This window comes from Centroberyx gerrardi, chromosome 13, assembly GCF_048128805.1.
Source record: "Centroberyx gerrardi isolate f3 chromosome 13, fCenGer3.hap1.cur.20231027, whole genome shotgun sequence".
In the NCBI taxonomy this organism is placed as follows: domain Eukaryota; kingdom Metazoa; phylum Chordata; class Actinopteri; order Beryciformes; family Berycidae; genus Centroberyx; species Centroberyx gerrardi.
Window position 1 is genome coordinate 3,918,477 of NC_136009.1, and position 24,835 is coordinate 3,943,311.

A 24,835-nucleotide genomic window follows, 5' to 3' on the forward strand; every position below is an offset into this window, starting at 1 on the left:
AAAAAGAAAAGAATAAATTGCTAAAAACATGGCAGAGTGATTCCAAATGGCTACACTCAAATTATCATGTTCAAAAGTGGTGATAATTTGATGCCCAAAATTACAGAGGCACACTGTATGTTGCCAGTAGCCTATGGAAAAGGTGCTGTGCAGTATTATCATCTTATGGACCACAATGTGCGTCATAAAAAAGCCAGTTTGGACTTATAATCATGGCACAGCTGAGCCTATTTTAAACTGTACCACTCTAACACTCATGTGCAGCAAAGTAACAAGGCCAAGGCTTTTTAGACTTTTGACTCTTTGGCATGAAGAGCTCTTGTACAAATTTTGGTGAGTGACACAGGTGGGAAAGTATGTGATTTCATTAGAAGAATGCGTATTTCAAATCATTTGGTTGAGTTATGACCCTAAATCCTTTCTTCACAAAATCTGTTGCTTCTTGTCACACATCTCTACGAACCAGTAATCCCTTATATTTTCATTCATTTACATGAATTCACCCCTTAATTCAAGCAAAATCCCCTTAAAATGAATTAAGGGAGTTATCAATAGAGGAGATCCCATCGAAACCTCCTTAAACACCCCTTCATTTTGACTCCTTACTTTCTAATTTAATGTAAAATTCAGGGAGACAGGAACTTTTCCATTAATTTCCACTTAATAACCTGTAAACCTGCACAAAAGGCATGAAAAATCCTTTAATTACTAGTGTCTCTGTGAATCAACCCATGAATAAATCCCTTATAAACCCATGATACTAACCTTACTTTATTAAAGCTTTGTTATTTTTAATTGATCATTAATGTTCATGTAATGAGAAGGACATTTCAGGGATAAAATTAAGGGGTTTGGTTTCATAGTGCATTAAAAGAAACAAAAATAAATTGAATATTGTATGTGTATAATGTGTTCTGTTTTGACCATTACTATCATTATTTTATATCCACCCAGTCTGCATGGACATATATTTCAACTGACATTAATAAGATATCACAAATTTATCTACACACAAACAGTACTGCCAGTCTTTCGGGGGCCCTGGTGGTCCAGGGCTCCGGGGCATTTTGCCCTGCTTGCTTGCTCCATAATCCAACCTTGGTCAGGATAGTAAAGCTTCCATTTAACTGAATTGAACCAGAAGTGAGAGAGGCACAGCAGAAGAGAGGAGACAATGGCAAGAGACAGGGAGAGATCAGGAGAAAGAGACACTAGTAAAGGCCCTGACACACCAGGCTGACGGTCGGCCGTCGGCCAATGTCGGGCCGTCGGTAAGCGTCGGTGTCCCTAGTTTTTGCGGTGTGTCCCGCACCGTCGGCACTAGTCGGACCCTGTCGGCGTCTTTTCGGCCGATTGAGCATGTTGAATCGGCGGCGGAGCCCATCGGTGAGAGAGATCACTCTGATTGGTAGTTCGTGTTTTGCCTCTGGATGATTGGACTGATAAATTCCTTCAACATGTGGAACTGAACAGGAAAGAGCGAAATTTTTAAAATCGGAGATTTCATTTATCTCCAGCTCTCGACACAGGTTCGGGAAAGCCCCTTGAGCCTGTTGCTGGAGTAACGTTATTCATGATTTCACCCATTTAGTGCGGTTTCTCCTTATTTTTCGCCTCCACCTCTTCCTTTCTTCTTCCACAACCAAAAGACCAAGGGCTGACAACGCCAGTGCCATTTGCAACTTCTTATCAGACATAAGGTATGGAGAGTTATTTCCCCTCACGCAGGCGCAGAACGTACGTGCTAGTTGGCCGTCGGCTGTAGTCTTTGCGGTGTGTTCAAGTGCAACTTTTTGGACCAGACGCAGGCGACGTGAGGCGACGCAACAGTCGGCCTTCGTCGCTGCTGGTTCTTTGACATCGGTTTGGTGTGTCAGGGCTACATGTTTCCATCCAACTGGGAAGTGAATTTTACGCAAACTTCTGAAATGTCGTAAAAAAAAATGTGAATGTGTGAGTCCATCAGCAGCGGGGTTGAAGTAAATAAATAAAGTAAAATAAGTAAATAAATCGCTTCCAGAATGTAAAAAAAAATCCACCAGAAAAATGGAAAGAATTGATTAGTATTGATTAGTATGGGGCAGGAGAGAAGAAGATGAATACATACAAGGAGGGAGGAAGAGAGAATAGATGTATGGTGAAACAGTTAAAGAATCAGAGAGAGGCTTTCCTGAACCAATCAACAAGTCTGAAACTGTCAAAAAGCATTGCTGTTTGTTGCCTGGCAACCCGGATCCAGCACTCTGTGTGTGTGTGTGTGTGTGTGTGTGTCTGAAGGGTGGGCATGCCTAAATCTATCCTTTTTAAACTAACAGCTGTGGCGTTTTTGCCCTTTTTGCTGTGTGGTTTGTGTGTGTGTGTGTGTGGGTGTGTGTGTGCGTGTGTGTGCGTGTGTGGAGTTGTGCTCTGATTATTCAGCCGCATTCACCTCTCTCTCCGAAACCCAGATTCTGTATTTTCGGCTGTTATTTTGGTGTCACTTTAGGTTCTGGTGCACTCTGTGTTCCTGTATGCAGACTTCATTATGGTAAAAACACTAATTCTAATGTTTGAGAGGTCGGTTTGTCTAAATTATAATATAGTTGTTATATATTTTCTCTAAAGGTTTTCAACAATTCAGCTTCTCTTCCAATATCAGCCCAACCTGCATTTTCCAGAAACAAAAACCCTCAACTATTCTTATTCACACACCACACTGGCAGGAAGGTAATGAATCATTACCCCACATAAACTCAGTTTTTATGTAAGTATTTCTTGCAAATTGCAATAATTTGGAAAGATGAATGGGAATGGCAAATTGCGCAAAAATTGCGCTCCTCAATATCGCACACAAGTTTCCACTGCTGAAAATGTTTTCTGTCTATAAATAAATTATGCCATGAATGGCGATGGAAATGCATTTGTTGAATAAATAATGACGTAGTGATGTTTGTGAACTATCTGTACACCACAACCTCCCAGAAGATGGCCGTACAACATCAGTTGGTACATTAGAATATTAGAATTTTTTATTTATTTTTTCGTCTTCAGAAAGGCAGAGAATGAGCCAGGTTGAGTGATCGAGAAAATGATAGAAAAGCAGACAGGCAGCAAATTTGGGAAAGATTTCATTGATAAAGGTTCATTAATAACATTGCTGTGCTGTTTCTGCACTTCCCAGAGATCACCTGTCAATCAAACAGTGTGAGCGGAGCTTCGATTTTCTGTTGCTGCAGTTTGAGTTTCTCTTTTCTTTGTCTGTTCAGCTATGGTGGCTATCGCTGCTCATGCTAACTACCCAGTTCTTCTTCTGTTTATTCTAAACAAACCAGAAACGTAAAACGCATCACTTCCCGTGCGGCAGAGGAGTTTTCCCCACTATTGTGTTATATCAGTCAGATATAGAGTAGCAAAATTGATATTTATTTATTTGAAAATGTTAAATGCTAAAACAGCCCGGATCTCTCATCCTATCGTGAAGCTAGTCAAAAGCAGACTGGGCAGGGAGGTAGCAATGCAGGACAATGGAGGATATACTACCTGTCTGAATTGTATGCAGACAGACAGACATGAGAGACAGATAGACAACTGATTGATTAATCAGACAGCCAGTGAGAAAGACAGGCAGCCAGTTAATAGATCGGCTAGATAGGCTCTAATAGGACACTCCAGAATCAATCTAATTCTGGGCGAAAACTATTACTGTTGAGGAGACATTGTGAAACACAGTGAGAGTGGGAAGGATCTCAGCTGAGTATGAAATAGGGACATAAAGTCTGCTCTTCTTGTAGAGGTCAGCTGTCTGGAGTTTGTTTAATGAAAATGAGCAAAGCTTTCAGTGGATGGTGATATGGGTTTTTGAAGGCAGATACTAGATCCTTTTACATTGAGGCTGTTGGTTCAATTCAATATCTTCAAATTTGACCATTTGACCGTGTCCAAAAACGTACAAAAAATACAAAGGTGAAGTGTTTTCTGCGCAGAATTGTATTCTTGTCAGGGTGGAAAAGCCTCTGAAACAGCATTTAGACCATCATGGGACACTGAAACTCTCCACTGAAAGCCAGACTAATGCAATAGTTTTAGATGGGTTGGCAGGTCCTTAAGGCAGAGTGAGGCAGGTTTCACTGCAGGTTTTGCAGACTGTTGAGTAAAATCCTCCCACAACACATTGGAATGATTTCTCTGGTCAGACTTCTGATATTGATTAGCTGTTACCAGAGAGGGACCTCTATCATATCAGAAGTGGATGACAATGACTGGCAGAATTCCAATTTCTAACAAGGCCAATATCGGTTCGCTATATCGGCAAATCAATCTATTGTCTAAAGTGAAGTTAAAACAATGCAGTTAGATTAGGGACTGTTTGTGTCCTCTTCCATGCAGTGTAGAGGCTGGTGACAATCTTCTCAGTGATGGTCTCATTTGTTTACGGTAATTGCACTAATGTTTCAGAAGTAATGTGGTAATGATTTAGTGATGTTAAAATGCTAAAGGGTGCACCTTTAACCAGCAACCATAGATCTGTCTGTCCACCATCGACAATCATCTACACCTCTACAATGTCTGAACAACCTTGTGTACTTCGGACTTTGCACTTTATGACAATTTTCAGCCTTAGGAAAGTATGAATCTCCACTTTCCTGCTCGAATGGAGATAGTTATTGGATGTTTAATGTGTATATGTAGGTCCTGTTGTTTTTGTACCATGTGTGGCAGTTTGTCCTGTGAAACTCTAAGTTCGCATTATAGTATGTGTCTACATGAGCAAGTCCTGCACATTTAATGTACTTGGCCATTTAAGCCAATATAATGGCTCACACTCTGTTATGAGTAGTACATTGCTCTGTTGTGGCTGTATGCGTTTTTAGGATATATCCCTGAAATTCAATTTTAAAATATGTTTATCCAGTGATGATGATAATCTGGGAATACAGGTACATTGTGAATGTGAATCTTGTTACTGGTAGAGGAACTACAAACGAACACCCTTGATCTTTTTTCCCCTGACAAACAGCATCAGCCAGACCTTTCTTGTGGTGTTGGCACAGAGCTAAAATGAAGTGACAAAGTGTTGACAGAGGTCTAGAAAGACGAGATAGTGTTGTTACAGTGGTACATGGCTCTGGGAGTGAGTAAGAAAAAAAACAACAACTTTCATTTAGGTGAGGCATTGCCGTCACCAACCCATTTGCTAAGAAAATTGTACAAAGATGAGCAAATGGTTTCCAATGTTTTAACCTTTATTTATCCAGGGAAAGTTGGCAGAGATTCTTGCTCTTTTCCCAGCAACACTCTGCTTTACATTCTTACAATTCCACACATTCACACTGGGAGCTGACCAGTACAACCACAGTCTGACACTGGTGGACACTGAGCAGCTCCACTGGAGCAGCTGGGGGTTCACTGTCTTGCTCAAGAGCATCTCTGCACTGCAGTAATTATTGAGGGAGGGAGAGTGTTACTCATTCACTTTCCCCACCCAGTTCTAGGATTCGACCCGGTGATCTTCGGGTCAAAAGCCTGCTTCTTGAATGAATCTAATGACAGCACTAGTGCTGTGTGGAATTGGGAAGGAGACAAAATAATGAGTGTGTAGGTGGAAGGTGGTGGGATTGTGGTCAGACTGACTGCTGAAATGAATTAAATTAAATGGAGAGACAACGGCGACTTACAAAGTCGTGACACATGGTAGTGGGAGATTACATAATTACATTGTTTTTCTCCTCTCTTGGGTAATTGTATAAAACGAGTCATGGTTAAAGTTAGGCTATCTACCACGTTTTAACCTTTATTTAGGCACACATGCTGACTGATCACACATGGGGTGGCAGCGCGGCCTAGTGGTTAGAGAGGCTGTCCTGTAACCAGAAAGTCTCAGGTTTGATCCTTGTAACAGCCAATGGGTCCAACAAGAGTTCCGGTTGAAGTGTCCTTGAGCAACCCACTGAATCCCTATGTGCTCACTCATTGTAAGTCACTCTAACCTTTATTTATCCCAGGGAAAGTTGGCAGAGATTCTTGCTCTTTTCCCAGCAACACCCTGCTTTACATTCTTACAGATCTTACAGATCCACACATTCACACTGGGAGCTGACCAGTACAACCACAGTCTTCTCCTGGTGGCCACTGAGCAGCTCCACTGCAGCAGTTGTGGGAGTTAAGTGCCTTGTTCATAAAGAACTTCACCGCTGGGCACTAATGATGGCACATGGATAGATATAGAACATGAATTACTCAGTGAAACAAACTCTTCACAGGACGTGTCAAAGCAACCTGATACTGCAGACGTAAATGTTGAGAGACCATCCCTTACAGAAAAGTCACATATGAAACGTGACTGTTTACTATTTTATTGCCACTGGCTGTTATTTTCTTTTGCGCCAACTTTGCCTACAATGAGGCTTTCCTGCTTTTTTATTTATTATATTATATTTTTTTGACTGCGTTGGACTGTCGTGACTACGCAGCTGGGGTCTGTCCTCACTCCAACAATGATGTACGTCAAACGTATGCATGTTGAGAAGGAGGTGGTATGCCTACAAGAAATTTTGGCTCAAAACAGCTCATATATATTTTAAATTCTGGAATAGACGATAAGATTTAAAATGTAGAATGTAGTGAATGCATAATACAGACATTAAGGTGCATGAATACTTCAGACAGAATAGGTTCATCTGAGGAAAATATTTGCCACACCATTTTGGGCAGTTCAATTTGCCATTTTCATGCTTTGCTGCACATGAAATTATTTCTTACTTGTTCGCCTTCCTCTGGCCTGGCGAATACAATATCCATTGTTATCGGTGATTCACACCTTCCATTCACATCTATTCAAGCCTGTCTGTTCAGCTGGGTGGAGGGTCATTCTGGTGTTCAACTGTCTGCAACCCATTTTTCCAAAGACTGGGCAAACAAGTGAGGGTGCTCTCTGTTTCAGTTCACTTGTCCCCTACCCCCCCACCCACCACCTTCATATCCTTTCTTTTCCTTTTCTTCCCCATTCTCTTTCTCTTTTCGCCTCTTTCCTCTCTGCAGTCCTCCTATATCAATTTACACCCCCAACTCTCTCTCCACTTTACATTCTCCCTCAATCTTGGTTGAAATTCACATGGCTAAATGGCTCCATCTAGCATTACAACCATAGTACTACACCTAACGAAAGGTCATGGGGAATGGGATATTCCTTTCAGAGAATGGTTTCACTCTCCTACACATACATTACTGACAGACCAAATTCATTTATATTTGTGTCATACTTCTACTGAAAATGATTACATTCTTCTCATATATTTTTCTCATTTGTAATATGTTGCATATGTAGGCCTATCTATTTTCAGAATTTTCCACGTATTCAAATTGTTAGATTTTGCTATATTTTCATATTGTGCATATTCTGCATTCAATGTTGCCATTGACATATGTTTGCACACTTACACAGTATGTTTGCACACACTCAACATGTTATAATCCATACTTTCTCATACTTTTCATTCATACATTCTAACATGCTCTAGTGTTGACATTGTCAGACATATGTTTAACATCTCCCATTTGCTCTATTCTTATTCATATCCAAATGAACAATAAACAATATTCTATTTTCTTTGCTGTATCCTGTTACTATTTGCTGCAGCAACAACCAAATTTACCCACGGGGAAATTCAAGTTTTAAAGAATTAAAGTTTCACTGCATCGTAAATCATTACAATTCGTCTTTAACATTATGCATTTCCTGCATTTTATATCACTAATACATGTTGTGCCTTGGTTCACCTGCCCTTGGAATGGGAATGAAAATTAGCTGTCTACTTACCTTCCTGTATAGAGCATAAGACTTGAAATTTTCTTCTAAGTTTTTGTTTTTTGTAGTGTGTGGTCTGGAACCGATTTGAACTAGGGTTTCCAGTCTGCTTGGGCTTACAAGATGCCTGATGCCTGACATTCAGACTGAATGGCCATTTCGTTATCACTCCATTATTCAGCCTGAGATTGCTTCCATGTCAGCCGTTTCCTGTGTCACTCGACAAAATCTGTAGAGTGGGCAGGACAAAATTCAGGAGTCTGGAACTAGGCTACTTACTGGACACTTGGAACTAAAAGCTGAAAGGTCAAAACAAAAACAAGTGCAGTAGTAGATGTGCATCGGACATGTTTGTGTGCGGACACTGAATAGAACAAATTTAAGATTTATTTATACAGTATTTAATATAAAATGATGGTATATCTCACATAAAATTTGGCAATAACAGTGGCTTGTACAACACTGCAACAGTACAATAGGCTTAAAGCCATATTTCCCTTTGGCAGAACTTTTTCACTTTATAGCGCACATATTTCTATAGGAGTAGAATTTAACTTTGAATAGTTACAATAACATGCCAAAGAAAAAGCCTGATCCTTGGGACAGCTAAAGCTGGATACTTTATCCTCCTGAACTCCTACAGTACAGAGGTCTGTATGCTGAAAAGTGAAAATATTCTACCCAAGTGAAACATCACTTTAAGTAATGGATAGCACCTGTCAAAATATAGCTTAATCTTAAAGGAATAGTTCACCCAAAAATGAAAATTCTGTCATTATCTACTCACCCTCATGCCAGTTGAAACAGGTGAAGTTTGTTGAAGTCAGTGGGGTCCGGTGCTTCAGAGTTCCAAAAAGGGCAAACAATTACTAAAAATCTACTCCATACAACTCGTGCAGCATAATCCAAGTCTTCTGAAGCCAACGATTGCATTGTGAGTGAAAAAGACCTATATTTACACCAAATCGATTGATTTCATTTGCAATTAAATAATGGTGTAATATAGGTCTTTCTACTCACAGTATGATTGTTTGGCTTCAGAAGACTTTGATTATGCCACACAAGCTGTATGGAGTAATTTTATAGTACCGTATTTCCTCTAATAGTGGCCCGGGCCTTTATTTACCTCAACTGCAGAGGGTACCAGGCCTTTATTGGAATCAGGCTTATATTAGAGACAGGCCTTTATTTCTAATTCCCTCTGTTTGATAAGTATATTTGCTCATATTTTAGTACGAAGCCTCCTTGTTTTCTGATCTGCTTCTGTTGGGATACGTTAGGTAGACGTTTTTTTGTTACTGCAATGCATTACGATAATTACGGTAATCGACGACGGCATGCTCCAGAGACTTCCGCCGGCCGAGCCGTCTTGTGGCACTTGTACGTTACTACAAACTACAGTTACAAACAGGCACCAGGAGTTTACCGGTATCCACCGTTGTTTGCATGTAAGCTGAAGCTAACTGAAGCTAACTGAACCTGGGCGCCGATGTGTTCCCGGTGATCCGGCCGAGATTTCGGCGGGGGTCCGGGGCTTGGATCAGGAGGATCAATGCGGGCCGTGGGCGCGGTGGAGAGGCAGCGGCGGAGAGAGGAGACTGACACAGTGCAGCTATATACTAGGTTTTGACCTAGTCTTGTTTCCTTTGTTTTTTCCCCCGGCCTGTATTTGAGACCGGCCTTTATTTGTTCGTGTCGACGACGGCCCCGGCCATTATCGGAGACCCGGCTTTTAATTGACTACAGGCCACTATTAGAGGAAATACGGTAATTGTTTAGAACTCGAAAGAACCGGTCCTCATTGACTTCAGTTGTTTTGGAGAAGGCTGCTACGAAGTTGTGATGGCAACTTCCCTATGTGTTATATGGACTAACTAATTTCACCTGTGTTTCAACTGGCATGAGGGTGAGTAGATAAGGACAGAAATTTCATTTTTGGGTGAACCATTCCTTTAAAAACCTGGCACTGTATAAAAAGAGTAAAAAATATGCAAAAATGGCTGTGATACACATTGGGCCATGTAAAAGGGTACATCCCAGGTATATGATACATTATAACACTCAATGCAATAATGCTGAGACAGCTCCCTCTGCAATGTTGTCTAGCAGCCTCGTCCAAAAAGTTGCCCTCTGTATCTGTCTGGTGTAGCATTTCCCATGAATACCATTACAATAACCAGGACTGGTGGTTAGGAAATTGACTTTCAGGTTTCGCTACCTATCACATCTTGAACACAGAGTGTTGGCAGTGAAGTTGGAGTGACCTCCAATCAGTGATCATATAGGCAAATAACCACAAATTTGAACAAAAATCAATTATATTTTCAGAAAAGCATTAAATTATGTTTTCTTTCTCCTTAAAAGACCCTGTCTTCATATAACTTACATCACTTTGATACTACTTTCTATGGTGTGTATTATGAATTTATGTCATATAATTTATGTCAAAAAGTGGGTAAATCCTACTTCTGCAAATAAAAAAGGAGGGTAAACTGAGGTGGATTCACCCTCCTCTATATCCCTGGCTGTTGGGTGGCATAATCAACTCTACCACTTTCTTAAGCTATAAAGCACAGCTTTCCAGCACATTTCATAATGCATAATCATGCTTTATGCAAAATAATTTTTACTGCAATAAGTGGGCAGATCCAGACATAAATATTCCCAAGATTTGGGATTCCCTAAAAACACTGGGCAGTGGGGGTTGCATTCAAAATGTCATTCAGAGTATATTCTAATGACATGCTTTCAAAATGTTTCATAGGGTCATATGGTTCATACTTATATTTTGCCTCTGCTGTCCAAGCATTATTATCATTGACAACCATTATCAACTATTATTTAAACAGTAAAGCAAAAATGTGTTTGTGTCTGTGCCATTTTTCCTTTCAAAACTGTCTGAGTAATCTAGCAGCCATTCACCTCCTTTTTTCAGAATATCTGCCATCTGATCACTTTTCCTATAACTTTAACGGACTACAGTTACCATGTTTTGAAAAAGGACTATTGTAATCCAGTTACAAATAATCCATCATTTCCCCACCATAGCCACTATTAACCACTCTGTTTACTTGAACCAATACATGTAGTTGGACTGGATGGCTGGGAAGCACATATTGTTGCTGCAGGAGCCTCCATAGCTGGATGGGCAGGCTGAACAAGGAATACCCACTCGATATGGGGCCTCTCCTATCCAGTTTCCCCTGGTGAGAAGAAAAAAATTATTTGTAAGATGGAACCCTGTTCTCTAAAATTAATTTCTTTTTTAGAGTCATGTGGGCCTGGTTTGCTGGTTAGGCAGACAGACAGGCATCGAGGGATTCAGTTATTGTTTGACTGAATAATAGAAAAGGCAAAATGAGGGATATGGACAAGGGACTTGGATTATATAAATAGTGTCAGTGTCAGATGTGCCAGCTCCAATATATCAGAAATGTCACCCATTCTGTACTTTTCATGCAAATAGACCCTATACACTTAGACCCCATTTACCCCATATTAAAAAGTGATCTGTATCTGGATGACATCACCATGGGTGATGATGACGTTGAGCAAGTACCATTAAGGCTAAGTCCTAATCAGGTTCAAATCCAGTCCGTGCCCTTTGCTGCATGTCATCCCCTCTCTCTGCCCTTTCTTTCCTGTCTCTCTCTACTGTGACTGTACAAGAAAGCAGAAATGCCCCCAAAAAAATCTTTAAAAAAAACCAACGTCCTCTTCACTACTGGTAGAAACAATGTCATCATCTTCGCAGGTAGACACGTCATCATCCCTGCTGGTAGAAACGTTTTTTCACCGTAGGTAGAAAAAACGTCACCATCACCGTGGGTAGACACAATGTCCTCATCTGGTACTGCTGGTAGAAACAACGTCATCATCACCGTAGGTAGAAACAACATTGTTATCACCGTGGGTAGACATAAAGTCCTCTTCATCAAGGGTAAAAACAACATCTTCATCATCACGGGTAGAAACAACATCCTCATCACCACTAGTACTGCTGGTAGAAACAATGTCCTCATCACCACCGGTAGAAACATCATCATGATCAGTGGTAGAAATAACATCATCACAGGTAGAAACAATGTCATCATCAACACAGGTAGAAACGTTGTCACCATCGCTGGTCGAAATGTCGTCACCACTGTGGGTAGAAATGTTGAAATAACAGCTGCACCGTTGACTCGTGGTTATCGTGGCATTGTGACAGAGTGGCCTCCAAATATTGTGCTGAACAGTAACATTGCTATATCGCCCAAGCCTAGTGCAGTGTCTTACTGTGAAGTACTATCACAGCCTGACTATTTTTAGGTTGCTTTTATGGCATTTCTGCTTTTTGTCGTGAAACCTCACAGAGACAGATACAGAAAGCACAAACATACTTAGGTGAGTAGTTGCAGACAAGGAAGGTGGCCTCTCTCCACAGTGTTCCCCACACCAACATGTTATAGCAGGTCTGGACGGCACAGCCCACTCTGGTGGTCGATGCCCACACCATCTAAAGCAAATTACAAAAAACGCTTACTAGTTCTCAGCATTGTACAGTTATCTTTGCACTTCAATACATTCATTTATATAATTGTCAAAAAATATATACAGATTAACATTCAATCAGACAACAGAAACTGGGTGTCCACAAAGATGTCATGTGAACACAACACTGAGGCCCAGGTTCACAAAAGGTTTGCAAAGGGAAAAGTGTACACTATATCACCAAAATGACCAAATCCGGATGTCATGCTATTCACTAACCATGCACAATGAGTGGAAAGCTGTCTAATCAAGCACTGGTCAAAAAATAAAGCCTCTTTGTGCCTGCTATGTTCAAGCATATGCAAACAATATGTAAATATTGTTTTACCCACATAAGATTTACTTGTAGGTGAGGCCATTCGAATCGAGATTATGCAACACCAACTCCCTCAAATTACTGTAGTACATGTAAGATCCTTTGGAAGGTGGCAGACAAAGAGTTTGCCCAAAGAGTTTGTCCATTAAGAATGGCTGCTATCAATGCTGCAAGATGCAGTATTGTCGCCAGCAAGTCGGACAACAAGGGAAATGGTTTTCTATCCTCGAATCTCAGATCAGATCAGAGAACGCTCCAATTTTAAAGGGGCTTTAGGGTGCAAGGGTGTCTGCCTTGGTGGATTAGTCTTACAGCTGAAGCAATTTGTACTTGTAATTGGTGCTCTTTTCACAGGCTTGTTAATGCTACAATGTGATCTGCATACATTTCTTAGTGAATAAGACTACAGAATAACACCATATTTGGACATCCTGACAATCAGGAGGGGAATCCCCAATCTGAGGTTTGGTCAGGACCGATGCTCATCCGAGATTATTTGGTAGTGTGAGGAGTTTACAAATTCAATTTTAACCATTAATGTACATATTATATTGATTAAAGCAAGACTGCACGAGTTCCCGCGAGATCAGAGGTCTTGATGTCAGTGACGTTTCAGAAATCAGCAGGATTGGATAATCTCTGTTATATCGTTAAGTTTTTGATACCGCGTCCTTCCGTAATTGTATAGTGTGAGATCAAAGGCATGGAATACATTTTATCCCACAGCCCTCCTGAGTATTCCAAGTTTTTGTTTCATGGCTCTATATTGAACAGTTGTGAAGATATCTACATGGACAGAGCCATGGAGAAACAAAAAGACATGACAACCCCAATAAGTGGCTATACACGTGGGATGTGACTATCGCAAGGCACTGGCAAATGCAGGAAAAAAAACAAAATCTTTTGTTTGACACTCAGAGACTACTTCCTTACCTGTGTGTAGTGTGTACACATGGGCCCATAGCAGTGCATGGGGCACCTGGGGTTGCAGAAGCGAGGGTACGGGAACACATAGTCATTCACTTCATCATACCATGGTTTGACCAGCTGCAGAATGGAGCGATAGCTGTGGCAAAGAGAGAATGGAGGGTTGGTATTGGGGACATAATGATGAATGTCATTGTCTGGACTATAGACTATGCAATATACACTATTTCACACATGAATTTGCTTTATTATGGTTTGTATTCTTATTTTTCTTATTATTATTATCCTGGGTCTCAATGGAGAGTTTTAGGGGAGAGTTTCAGAGGATTTTCCACCCTGACAAGAATACAATTCAGAAACACTGAATACTTGTAATTTTTCTGATTTTTTTGGGATGAAAATCAAGTCAAATTTAAAGATACTGAATATCAGCACAGAATATCAACTATTATCAGCTTCAATCTAAAATTATCAGTATTGTTATCAGCCTTCAAAAACCTATATTGGTCAAACCCTATCTGCAAGTATGAGTCATAAACCAGGACTAGTAAATCTCACCATGTGCCCTATGTGTGTGTGTGTGTTTAGGTGTGTATTCTACCAACCCTCCCGTCCTGACAGACAGGTTCTGTCCGTAGAACTGCAGCAGGTAAGCAGGTCCATGTTCCCACAGACAGGTAGCAGCCCAGGCTTCAGCAGTCCTGGCCAAATCATTGTCCCATACCTGTTGGATCAAGAGTTTTCCAAAAGAGAGAGGGATAAATTCCCAATAGGTAATTGAAGAATGGCGCCCCCTGTTGATGAAACACTGTCGCCCCACTATTGGTTTTGTTTATTAGGTGCTGTGGAGGAGCACCTCTATAAGTACCGGGCTCTGTGTGGGCGTTCGTTTGTGTGTAATGCTTTTTGCAATGCGCTGATCTTAGGGAAATTATGATATGCATTGTTTATTGCTGTTAAAAATTGAGACATTTTAAGTCCAATTATCTTACTGCATTATCAATATTTCAATAACTTTTAACCTATTTAATGATTTGTGTGTCTGAAAACAGGTTCCTTGTTTCATTATTTCGTTGAAACAAGTGACGTTATTGTGAAACATGCAGAATTTCGTAAAAATTATTGATGATGATATATTACATGCAGGTAAACAACACTGTTGTAACACATTCGTAAGTATGAGTGGTTGGTATCTATTCTAATTGGTCTGATATTTGGCAATATCCCCACACATGGCAAAGTAACAAATCAAAGGTCAACTACATTTATTCAATCTTCCCAGCACATTAAACTTGGCATCAACATTTTATAAAAAGTTTTTATTCAGTCAAAATGGATGTTGTGAAATTTTATGGTTGATCTGCAGAGGAACAAATATAGGAGAAGAGGCAAAAAAGTTGAAAATTGGATATTCATTAAGATTGGTAGAAGCTGAAACTTTTAAAAGGGCACCACCTGATCAACCTATTCATTATGAGCACACACATGTAAACAGCATTTACACACACCTGCATACAAATACTCACAAATACACACACACAAACACACTTTGAGCAACAGTCAGTCTAGGGTGCTGCCTGGCTGACACAGACCAATACTGTAAGACCAGCTGACTGATGCTGGGCCCTGCACCTTACAATGAAATAGATTATCCATGGTATTTCCTGCCTACTGAATATCTTGTGTGGTACTGAATTATTTTGTGTGGTATCATTGTTGGTGATGTATTTATTGTGTATTGTGTTACTGTGTACCCCTGGTGATGTGTCTGTATGTTGTATGCACTCTACTGCAAAGGTAATTTCTCCCTGGGGATAATAAAGTGAATCTAATGTAATGTGGTAAACAGCAAGTCAGTGCATCAACCAAGCTGTTAGGGCCCCTATGGTAGAAAAAACACACATTTCCTTGTGGAAGCATGGAAGTGTCCCATTAGAAAAAAGTGAGGGTCTTTTGTTCTACGAGGGTGCCCTACAGTAGAAAAAAACATGCTTCATTTTTGCCCAGGTCACAAAAGATGGGTATTTGAGCTGCCCCTCTGGTTTGAAGTTAGGGCAAAAATGAAGCATGGAAGGGCACCCAGGTGGCTCAACCGGTAGAGTGCATATGATTAAGATGAAGTCCTCATCACAGTGGCATGGGTTTGATAATGCCCGTGACCTTTGCTGCATGTCATCCCCTCTCTCTGCCCTCTTTCCTGTCCTGAAGCAAAAAAAAAAAAACAACTAAAAAAAAGGCACTCACAGCAAAAAGGGGCAGGGGCAGGGGCAGTTGCCCCCCGCTCCCCTCTGTGCACGCCACTGCCCTCAGGCAAGTATATATTCCGCTCTCCCCTATGGAGAAAACAGGACACCAAACTCCATTGAAAAATTTGGCTATTTTATGAGGCCTTTATCGGCAAACATAGCCTACAGCAGAACATAACTCAAGACCTTTTACGAATCGATAGGGTCTCCAGTTACATTCGGGATATATATGATACCCCAAGCGGCACATTACATCAATATAATATTATTAATAACCTAGTGCTTCACACCCCTCGCTACTGCCCAACACAGCGTGTTTTGGTGGAAGACGACAGTGTGGATAACATGCAAACCGACTCTAAAAGTTGAAATTTATTGAAACGTGTACTGTTGGCGTACTGAATATATGCCGAATTGAAGACTGGCATCTAATAATTAGCATGACATACTCCATACGAGTAAGGCTACTCCTCAGTAACACTGTGCCATAGCGGAAATATGAATGCGTTAACAACTTAAACACCAACACATTTCCCGCTCCAAAACATTGAAGACAAAAACGTTTCTCTTACCATATACTCCATATTTGCTGCAGGTGGGAAGACGTTTGCTCTCACTTGGTTGTGGTAGTCCAGGATGGCAACCATGTCGCTTTGAGTTATGAACCGTTTCCTCCGTGATCTGTGGATGCTCGGCGACCCGCTGGGTTTAATTAAATTAATTAAATTGATATCGGAAAGGTTTCCCGTCGCTGGAGACTCCGTGGGGCTTATAACCCATCCATTTACTCCGCACAGGAGGACTAAACAGGACAACAAATAAACGTCTCTCATATTTACCCCTTTGAAATACCCATCAAACATGCAGGGGAAAAAGGCTAGTCAACAAATAGCAAAGAGAAATGTCTTTGCCTTGGAGAACGTGTCGACTTTTTGTCTCTTGGTAAGTGATATTTAGGTGCTCTACATTGAAACTTTATATGATTGAGTAGCCTTTAAAGGTGACTGAGTTCAGCCCCCAGTGTCAAGTCAGCCAGAAAAAAAACAAAAAAAACTGTTAGAACTTTCAAAATAAAACCCCCATGAACACAACGAGAGTAGCCCAATACATTGTACATAAGTGAAAATAAAGAATGCATTTCTCTATGAACCAGTAATCCCTTAAAATACATTTACATTAATTCATGCAAAATCCCCTTAAAATGAGATAAGGGAGTTATTAATGGAGGAGACCCCATCAAAACCTCCTTTATGTTTGACTGCTTACTGCTTAGGCTACTTTCTAATTTAATGTAAAATTCAGGGAGACAGGAACTTTCCATTAATAACTCATTAATAACCTGTAAACCATGCACAAAAGGCATAAAAAATCCCTTAATTTCTAGTGTCTCCATGAACCAACCCATGAATAAATCCCTTATAAACCGATGATACTAACCTTACTTTTTTTTAGCTATGTTATTTTTAATGGATAATTCGTGTTTACGTAATGAGAAATTAAGGACATTTCAGGGATAAAATGAAGGGGTTTCATAGTGTTTAAGGAGGAATCTTAATAAATTAATAAAACTTTCACACATAAATTCCACATCAGTTACACAAAATTGCTTCACTAGCTCAATGTAGTTGTAAGTAAAATATTTGCTCCTGATGAACACATCTTGCGCCGTGTGAAAAAATAACTTGCCTCCTTACACAAGTGTGTTCCAGTTCTATTATTCAGTTTACATTATGGCAGTTTCAACTTAACTCTTCTGTATACACATTTGTCTTCTGTCAGCAGAGGGGGAACAAGTGGCAAGACAGTGACACTACCACTAAGGGACTGAAGGGGTCGCCAAATTCATCAAGTTTCGAATCCTACTGGTACATGTCTTTGTTACATGTCTCTTTATAAAACTTTTCTTTACAGCTACACTAAGCGTTTTTTTCTGACCACTAGAGGGTGACAGAAACCGCAACACATTTTGTAAACACACACAGCAAAGCTACTGGGCGACGGAAGCCGTTAAGGACAAACTGTGCATGAAGGCTAATGGCTAAAATAAACGTATCTACGGAGAAATGGACAAGTGAAGTGGTAGGTAGCAAGTTTACTAGTTGAAAACGTTTACTCGCTTGCTTTATCGATTCGCCATTACACGGGCCGAATTTGACAACAAGCTTTAGAAAAGAGGTGAAAACAACAACACAGCTGGCCAGCATGTGTGGCTATTTGTTTATATCATTACGTCTCATGGAAATCTCCATGTAGCACACGTTAGTTTCAGGATTGGTTACAGGGTCTGAAATCAGATATTGCAGGTTTAAGTGTAACACCGAAATCCGGTCGGAAGAATTTCCAAGCTACTACCAAAGTTCAACATCACTTTAAGATTAAATGGTTGGTCATTGTGCACAACCACGACCATAGCTAGCTACTTTGAGGTTTGCAGACTAATTCAGCGTACTTTCTTCTCAATCGTCCTCTGACGGCCGTTCATAATTAAAGGATAAGGCTGGTGTTTTTTAATGCATTGCTTACTGTCAACAAATCCTATGAAAATAACAAAATCAACAATGCGTTTGCTCTACTCCCGTTACTTTCTGACTTCCCACGTACCGTTTTTAGCCGTCAACCCAGAAGTCATTGGCTCCAATTGTAAGCTAAAAACCTTGAAATACAGCTCACAAAGACATAGTTTCAATTTTAAAAATCGCTAACTGTTACCATGAAAAGTCAGGCTGTTGTAGTTATTACCAAATCAAATGGGAACAAATTCTTCATTACGCCGGGGACTATTTTCGGTGCTATGGAACTACTTTCCTGAGATCGCAAACGTGTTTACAGCCGGCTTATTAAGTTGTTTGAGGAAAAAGTCGGCCGGCCCGGTGCATCGCGATGATGAAATGTGCTGCCCAGAGCAACGGCATGGCTCTTTGACGTGTTTTTAACCGTTTTTTTAATACAATGGAGTTCTATGGCTGCTGGGATATATGGCTTCATTGGTCTCCGGCTACATGGACGAGACTTGTTGGCAAAACAAAATTGCTGATTTTGTTATTTTTATAGGATTTGTTGACAGTAAGCAATGCATTAAAAAACACCAGCCTTATCCTTTAAGGTTAAATGAATCCATATTTGCGCTGTCGCTACTAGGTGCAAATGAAGTTCAAGTTTTGTGTAGCCTAATCAAGGTTAATTAGAACACCTGTGACGTGGAGTGATACATATAGTAAAAAGTCCCAGTGCTGTTATACTGTATATCAGCACTCATGGAATGCCTCTTGTCCAATCAAATTACTCGACCAGAACTAACTGTTGACTAACTGAGACTGACAGTAACAACAGGAGAGGGTGAAAGAAGATATTTGAACTCATGACTTTATGAGTACACTGCATGGTATACACCCTCACGTATTAAACCATGAGGACAGTCATGCATCGGAGGGCTATCAGAGGGACAGGAGGCAGTGTCCCTACTTCTTTTGACAAGCTATGAAAAGTCTCTGTATTCCCTGTACAATGCAAACTTCTCCCTAAACCCATATGTTTTCCTTTCTCCTCTGAGGCCACACTTAAACCTCCTTGCCCTTATTTAGATTTGGATCAAGATACCAAAGGCCTCAAACATGACGTAGTGTGTATACATATGAAAAAAAAAATCTACTCCACACAGCCAAACTTGGCCACAGTTGAACCGTGAGGGGCTGGGAAGGCTTGATTGTAGCTGTGCAGAGCTGGTCCAGCATTTACAACAAGAAGTCATTCGATACTATCAAGGTCTCCTTTGCCGTAAGGGTGTTGTCAGCTTCACTGTACCGCAGAGATTGCACTTGTTGCGATGTGGCTCGGTCCAGAGGGGTTTTCCCCCTTCTGGCCAGTATCTCTGCCAAGAAGAAAAAAAACAACAACCTCTAAATGGACCATAATTTTCCTTGGCAAGTTCGGGAAGAAATTAAAGCTGAGTGATTCACAAGCTGTTGTTGTCATCCAGAGGAGCTGAGTCGGTGTCTCTGGAGAATAAGTTTTTACATACGGCACTTGTCCAACGAAGACTGTACAAGGCTAGTAGAATAGAATAGAATAGAATAGAATAGAATAGTGTTTGTCATGCTTGAGGAGCATAGTTATTTAACAAATACAGATTCTTCTCACTTCTCAGTTTATTTGGATGTGATTTCAGCTGTCTGGCTCCCCATTTGGTCAGCTGCCTTCATCCCTTCTATGGAGAATACAGTTAACGTTAGCAAACATAGCTTATAGAATACTACATGCATACATAGAAGCACTGCTGATAAAACAGTGTGCTTTATTAATACATGCTAGAGAGTTGTCTTATTAAATGTGATCTGAGCTCTCTGGCTCCCTGCCATTAGCTGCCTGTATCTCTTCTATGGAGATTGCAATAATGTTACAGTGGTTGGAAAGTAGCTATTGGCTTCTCAAAAGTTGCCACATGATGTCATTTGCTAATTTGCATATGAATATATGTTCATAGAAGTGTAGAACTCTGAGCAAGGAATGGACAAGAACTCCTACTCTGTGTAGGAGTGACGTATCTCACAAAGAGGGAAAAGAGAGGGGGGGGGGAGCATCCGTGTCCAATCAAGGCAGCAATGGATAGAGAAGAGCAGATGCTCTGTGGTACCCTCTCAACCCACATGACTCTATTCGTATTCTGGTTGCCCTGTCTGCACTGGGCTCTTGAAGTCCACAATAAACCATCTACCTATTGGCATGATCAGCGTGTGTGGTGGAGGGGCTGGAACTGTGTGGGCAACATCAATAGCTAGTTAGGGATCAAAATCAGAACTGTTAAGACCAGAGGACCAGAGATCACATCAGTGAAGTAGTAGAACAACCATTAGCAAAGTGATGGAAGTTTTTTGATGACCAGAACTCACTGACCACCATTCACCATCCTGCAGCGTCTGACTGAGCAGTGGTCCACAGTGAGTTCCCACATCAAGGTTCTACATCAAAGAACCACCCACTCTTCCTAAACCAGTTATTGAACTACTCTGGTTTGGGGTTGACGCATGTAAAGATCATAACTGTGTTAGAATAACCCAGCTAAGCTCACACTCCAATTATGAGAAACCTGGTTAAGATGCCAGGTTAGTTCCATATTAAACCGGTTACTGTGGTATGGAAACACCTTCCTGCTCTCACTTTTGGTTTTCACCATCTGAAACTCAGAATCGTACAGCATTATGAGTACATTTTGATGTTACAGTTGGGTCTTAGCAGCACTAAATTACAAATTGCCCCAGTTCATTTCTGATGTCTGTCACTGGCAAGAAATCTAAGAGTGAAATACAAAATGTTCTCCTTACCAGCTGGATTCACCAATGATGGTTGAACCTGCTCCAAAAATATATTTTTTCATCATCTCCACCCTTACCAGCCACTAAGAAGAGTAACATTTATAGGATTTCGGGGTAATGAGGTCCCTGAAAATGTCAAAAATTAAAACAGTTTTCAACTGCTGCCACTTGGAGCCACCACAGTGTGAAGGTGCCTAATGCAGCTTTAACAAGGGATTTTCATTTATTTCCCCTCTATTAGAAGTAAGCTACTATTGCTCAGCCAAAGAGGGAGGGGGAACATTATGTTAACTGGTTTATTGATGGTAACAGGGAGACTCAATTACAGAGTATCAAAGGCTCATGGAAATGGCTTCACCTGAATAAGACCTTAACCAGAGTATGGACAATATATAGAAATACATAGAAACATAACATGTCTATTGGAAGTTGGTCTACATCAGACCCACTTGCTCTGGTTTTATCAGAAGCCAGTGCAGTGCTATTGAAATAGCTCATAGAATAATTGTCCAGATCATTGTGGGACTTGAGATCAACTCTTACAGAGATTGTGCAACTCCTGGACACCCTACCCTTTGCCACATGTCACTAAGTCATTTGGTGACTCACTTTTTAAATTCAAAACTTTCTGTAACTGTCTCCTATCTGAACACTCAAGAACACTTAACTCTTCTACTTTATGTCTAATATTGTTTATAATTTAGGCCTAAATTTTAGTTTATGTCAATTGTACATGCAGTTCAGTGGGGATGCTGCCATGTGTAAGTAAACCATTCTTCTCGAATGATTACCCAGTTTGACTCTGTGATTTGTAGAATGAGGAGTTAAATGGGGATAGACCTCTTGGCATGTTCCACCCTGCATGTTCACTACAAAGCATTGGCTGTGTCTCTGACAGCAGGGTGAAATACTGTCCTACTGTCCACCCAAACCAGATATGTGCTCTTGTTCCCACATGCAGCTGCAAAGCCACAATAATACAGTCTAACACAATCTAATAGTAAAAACTATTGGTTTTAACACAACTGAAGCATTTTGTTTCCTTTTCCTCGATAAGGACGCTTGGTAACATCTCCAAGAGCTTTTACCAAATTGTCCTTACATAGTGTCTATTTGGCAGGAACTATTGCTGCGTTCACATCAAACAGGAATAACCATCAAAACAACTTGACGATTAAAAACAAGAACTTGGAAGTATTCATGCATTCAAACTCTTTAAAGCCATCAAGACGCCATGACATTAAAATTTTATGCAGACTTTGCTTGCTCATGATAATTCTTCACAGCAACAAAAATGAATCTAACGATCCTTTAACTAAAATGGGTTAGGCATTGCAATCCTCTTACTGCCTTGTTATCACCTCTCTGTGGCCAATTATGTCCATTTTTAGTAGACTGCATGATTCAAGAACCTTGGTAGAACTGCAGGCTTTCAACAGTTTTTTTTCCATCTGTACAACTGCAAATTGAAAACAACATTCCAGGAAATCAAAAATGTTTTTATTTGCTTTGATGTTATAGTAGCTGGTGAATAAGTAAATTAGTAAACTGATACACTCACAGAATCATATTGTCATAAATAATTCCTGGAAACATCTGAAGATCGAAGTATCTGAACCTCACTGGACTTGGAGGAGAGAGAGCAATAAACTTGAGGACATCTGGACACTCGTAAGTCTTCAACATTAGATCAGGGGTGTTTGCAAACTCAAAGTACACTTCTCACTTCCTTTTGGACTTAATGTGTACTCCACCCAATGGTATTCTTACATACTGGCAATATGACTGGCAAAATCCATTTAAATTCCACCACTTGGAGGCTTTTCAAGGTGAAAATTGAGTTGTACTGTCTGTAAAATCTTTCACCACAACGTATTTTTAACCACTTGGCCACTACAATCCACAACTCATATACTTTTCTAACCTTTATTTACTCAGACAAGGTTGATTGAGTGCACTTGTTCTTTTTTCAGCAACACCAATTCATAGTTTTACACATTGACAAGTGGGAGCTGCCCAGTACAACCACATTCTTCTACTATTGGCAACTGGGAGCTGTCTAGTACAACCACAGTCTTGGACACTGATCCGCTATAACTGGAGCATTTGGAGGTTCAGTGTCTCACTCAAGGATATAGTTCAATGACAGCAGTTAAGGTAGATAGCAAAAGTTTCTCATTCATTTCCCCTGTTCACATAGGAATTTATACTGGTGACTTTATGATCACAAGCCCACTTCTCTAACATTCAGCTACCACTGTCCCCATAGGATATGCCATAATGTTTTATAGCTACTTGCAACAGCCTCATAAATGGCCTCATTAATTTCATTCACAATGGGGTGTGATTCATCTTGCCTAAATAAATGAATCACTAGTTTGGGTGTCTGGGGAAAGTAAAAAAAACAACAAATTATCATATTAACTTGATATGAAGTTGGTAGAAATTTGATTGGTGGGGACTGAATTTGATCCCTGCAGATGGTTACAATTCCACTGTTTATTGTAAGGCACTCCGGATAAGAATGTTCACTAAATTGCAAATACAACTGTAGTTGTCATTAATGGTACTTTCTGGATAAGGCCCTAGGAAATAAGAGGCTCAGTTATATCTACAATGGCTTTTATGCTGCATTCACATCATATGAGAATAATCGTTGGAACGATATCAAAACAATATCATAATGATGAATTGTTATTTTCTTTATTATATTTTAAACGAGTGTCATTCCATACGCTTCCTTACATACTGTTGTTCTCAATATCAATAGCAAGTTTATTTAATTCACCATTTGGAAAGCTGCAGAGAACCTTATTTTCTAGTACTTTTTGCAACTTGAAAGCTGAGATGAACAGTATTTTCAAGTAGGAAGCTTGCATCTACTGTATTTCCCATATGACATGAATACAGTGTAAGGTGTGTGGAAGCAGGAGCAAGAGTGTGTATTGTGTTTAATGAGGTTGTTTCTGGACAGGGACCAGTGGAACAAGTGGCAGGGTCCCATATTAGTGCAGCTGGGGAGTCTGATTTATTCCTTGTTCTGGCCAAGAGAAACTCTCCAGATAAGAACACACAGTATTTTTCACTGTAGATGCAAGTAGTCATTTGGTTGTTTTTTTTATGACAAATAGGTTTTCAAGCTGTTTTGCAAAAGTCATTGTATATTTCACTATTTGTTTCCAAATAGAGTAAGTCAACCAACCAATGAGTTAATAAATAATAATTAATCGTATATACTGTACATCTTATACACATTTCTTACATGATGAAATTGAATGTGGATTTTTGGAGTTTCCAGCAGTTTGGACTATTCTAATTTTGTGTTGTTTATGATGATGAGGATGCTGATAATAACTCTATGTGTGTGTGTGCATGTCTGTTAGGCCTGTGCCGATATGAAAATTACACGATTGTCTTGGCCAAAGTTATCTCGATATACGATATTATCTCACTAATTAGAAAACAGTATTATGCTCCAATTACTTAAAAACGAATTTATCATATCAATCACAAGACATTTATCTTTTTTAAACATGTTTAATGTAAGACTGTAGAACATACAGTAGTATATGTAAAATATTTGACTTTTTTCTTAAAAAAAACAACATTATAAAATGCTGGTTTAGTTTATAAAAAACTGTAAGGTTAGTTAAAGCTGCAATAAGCAAAAATTTCTGACCACTAGTGGGCGACGGAAACCGCAACACATTTGTAAATAACA

At 40.0% G+C, this 24,835-nt stretch overlaps 1 protein-coding gene across 1 annotated transcript; it reads right to left on the minus strand.

The window, feature by feature from the left end:
- Positions 1–10,750: 10,750 nt before the first annotated feature.
- On the minus strand, positions 10,751–17,676 carry LOC139933365 (peptidase inhibitor 15-like). The gene is made up of 6 exons (XM_071927430.2): positions 17,669–17,676; positions 16,378–16,507; positions 14,165–14,283; positions 13,566–13,698; positions 12,166–12,281; positions 10,751–10,986 (listed from the first exon to the last, which is right to left on the minus strand). Exons 1-6 carry the CDS (start codon positions 17,674–17,676, stop codon positions 10,851–10,853), a joined length of 642 nt encoding a protein of 213 aa, XP_071783531.2. The 3' UTR covers positions 10,751–10,850.
- Between the last annotated feature and the right edge of the window lie 7,159 nt (positions 17,677–24,835).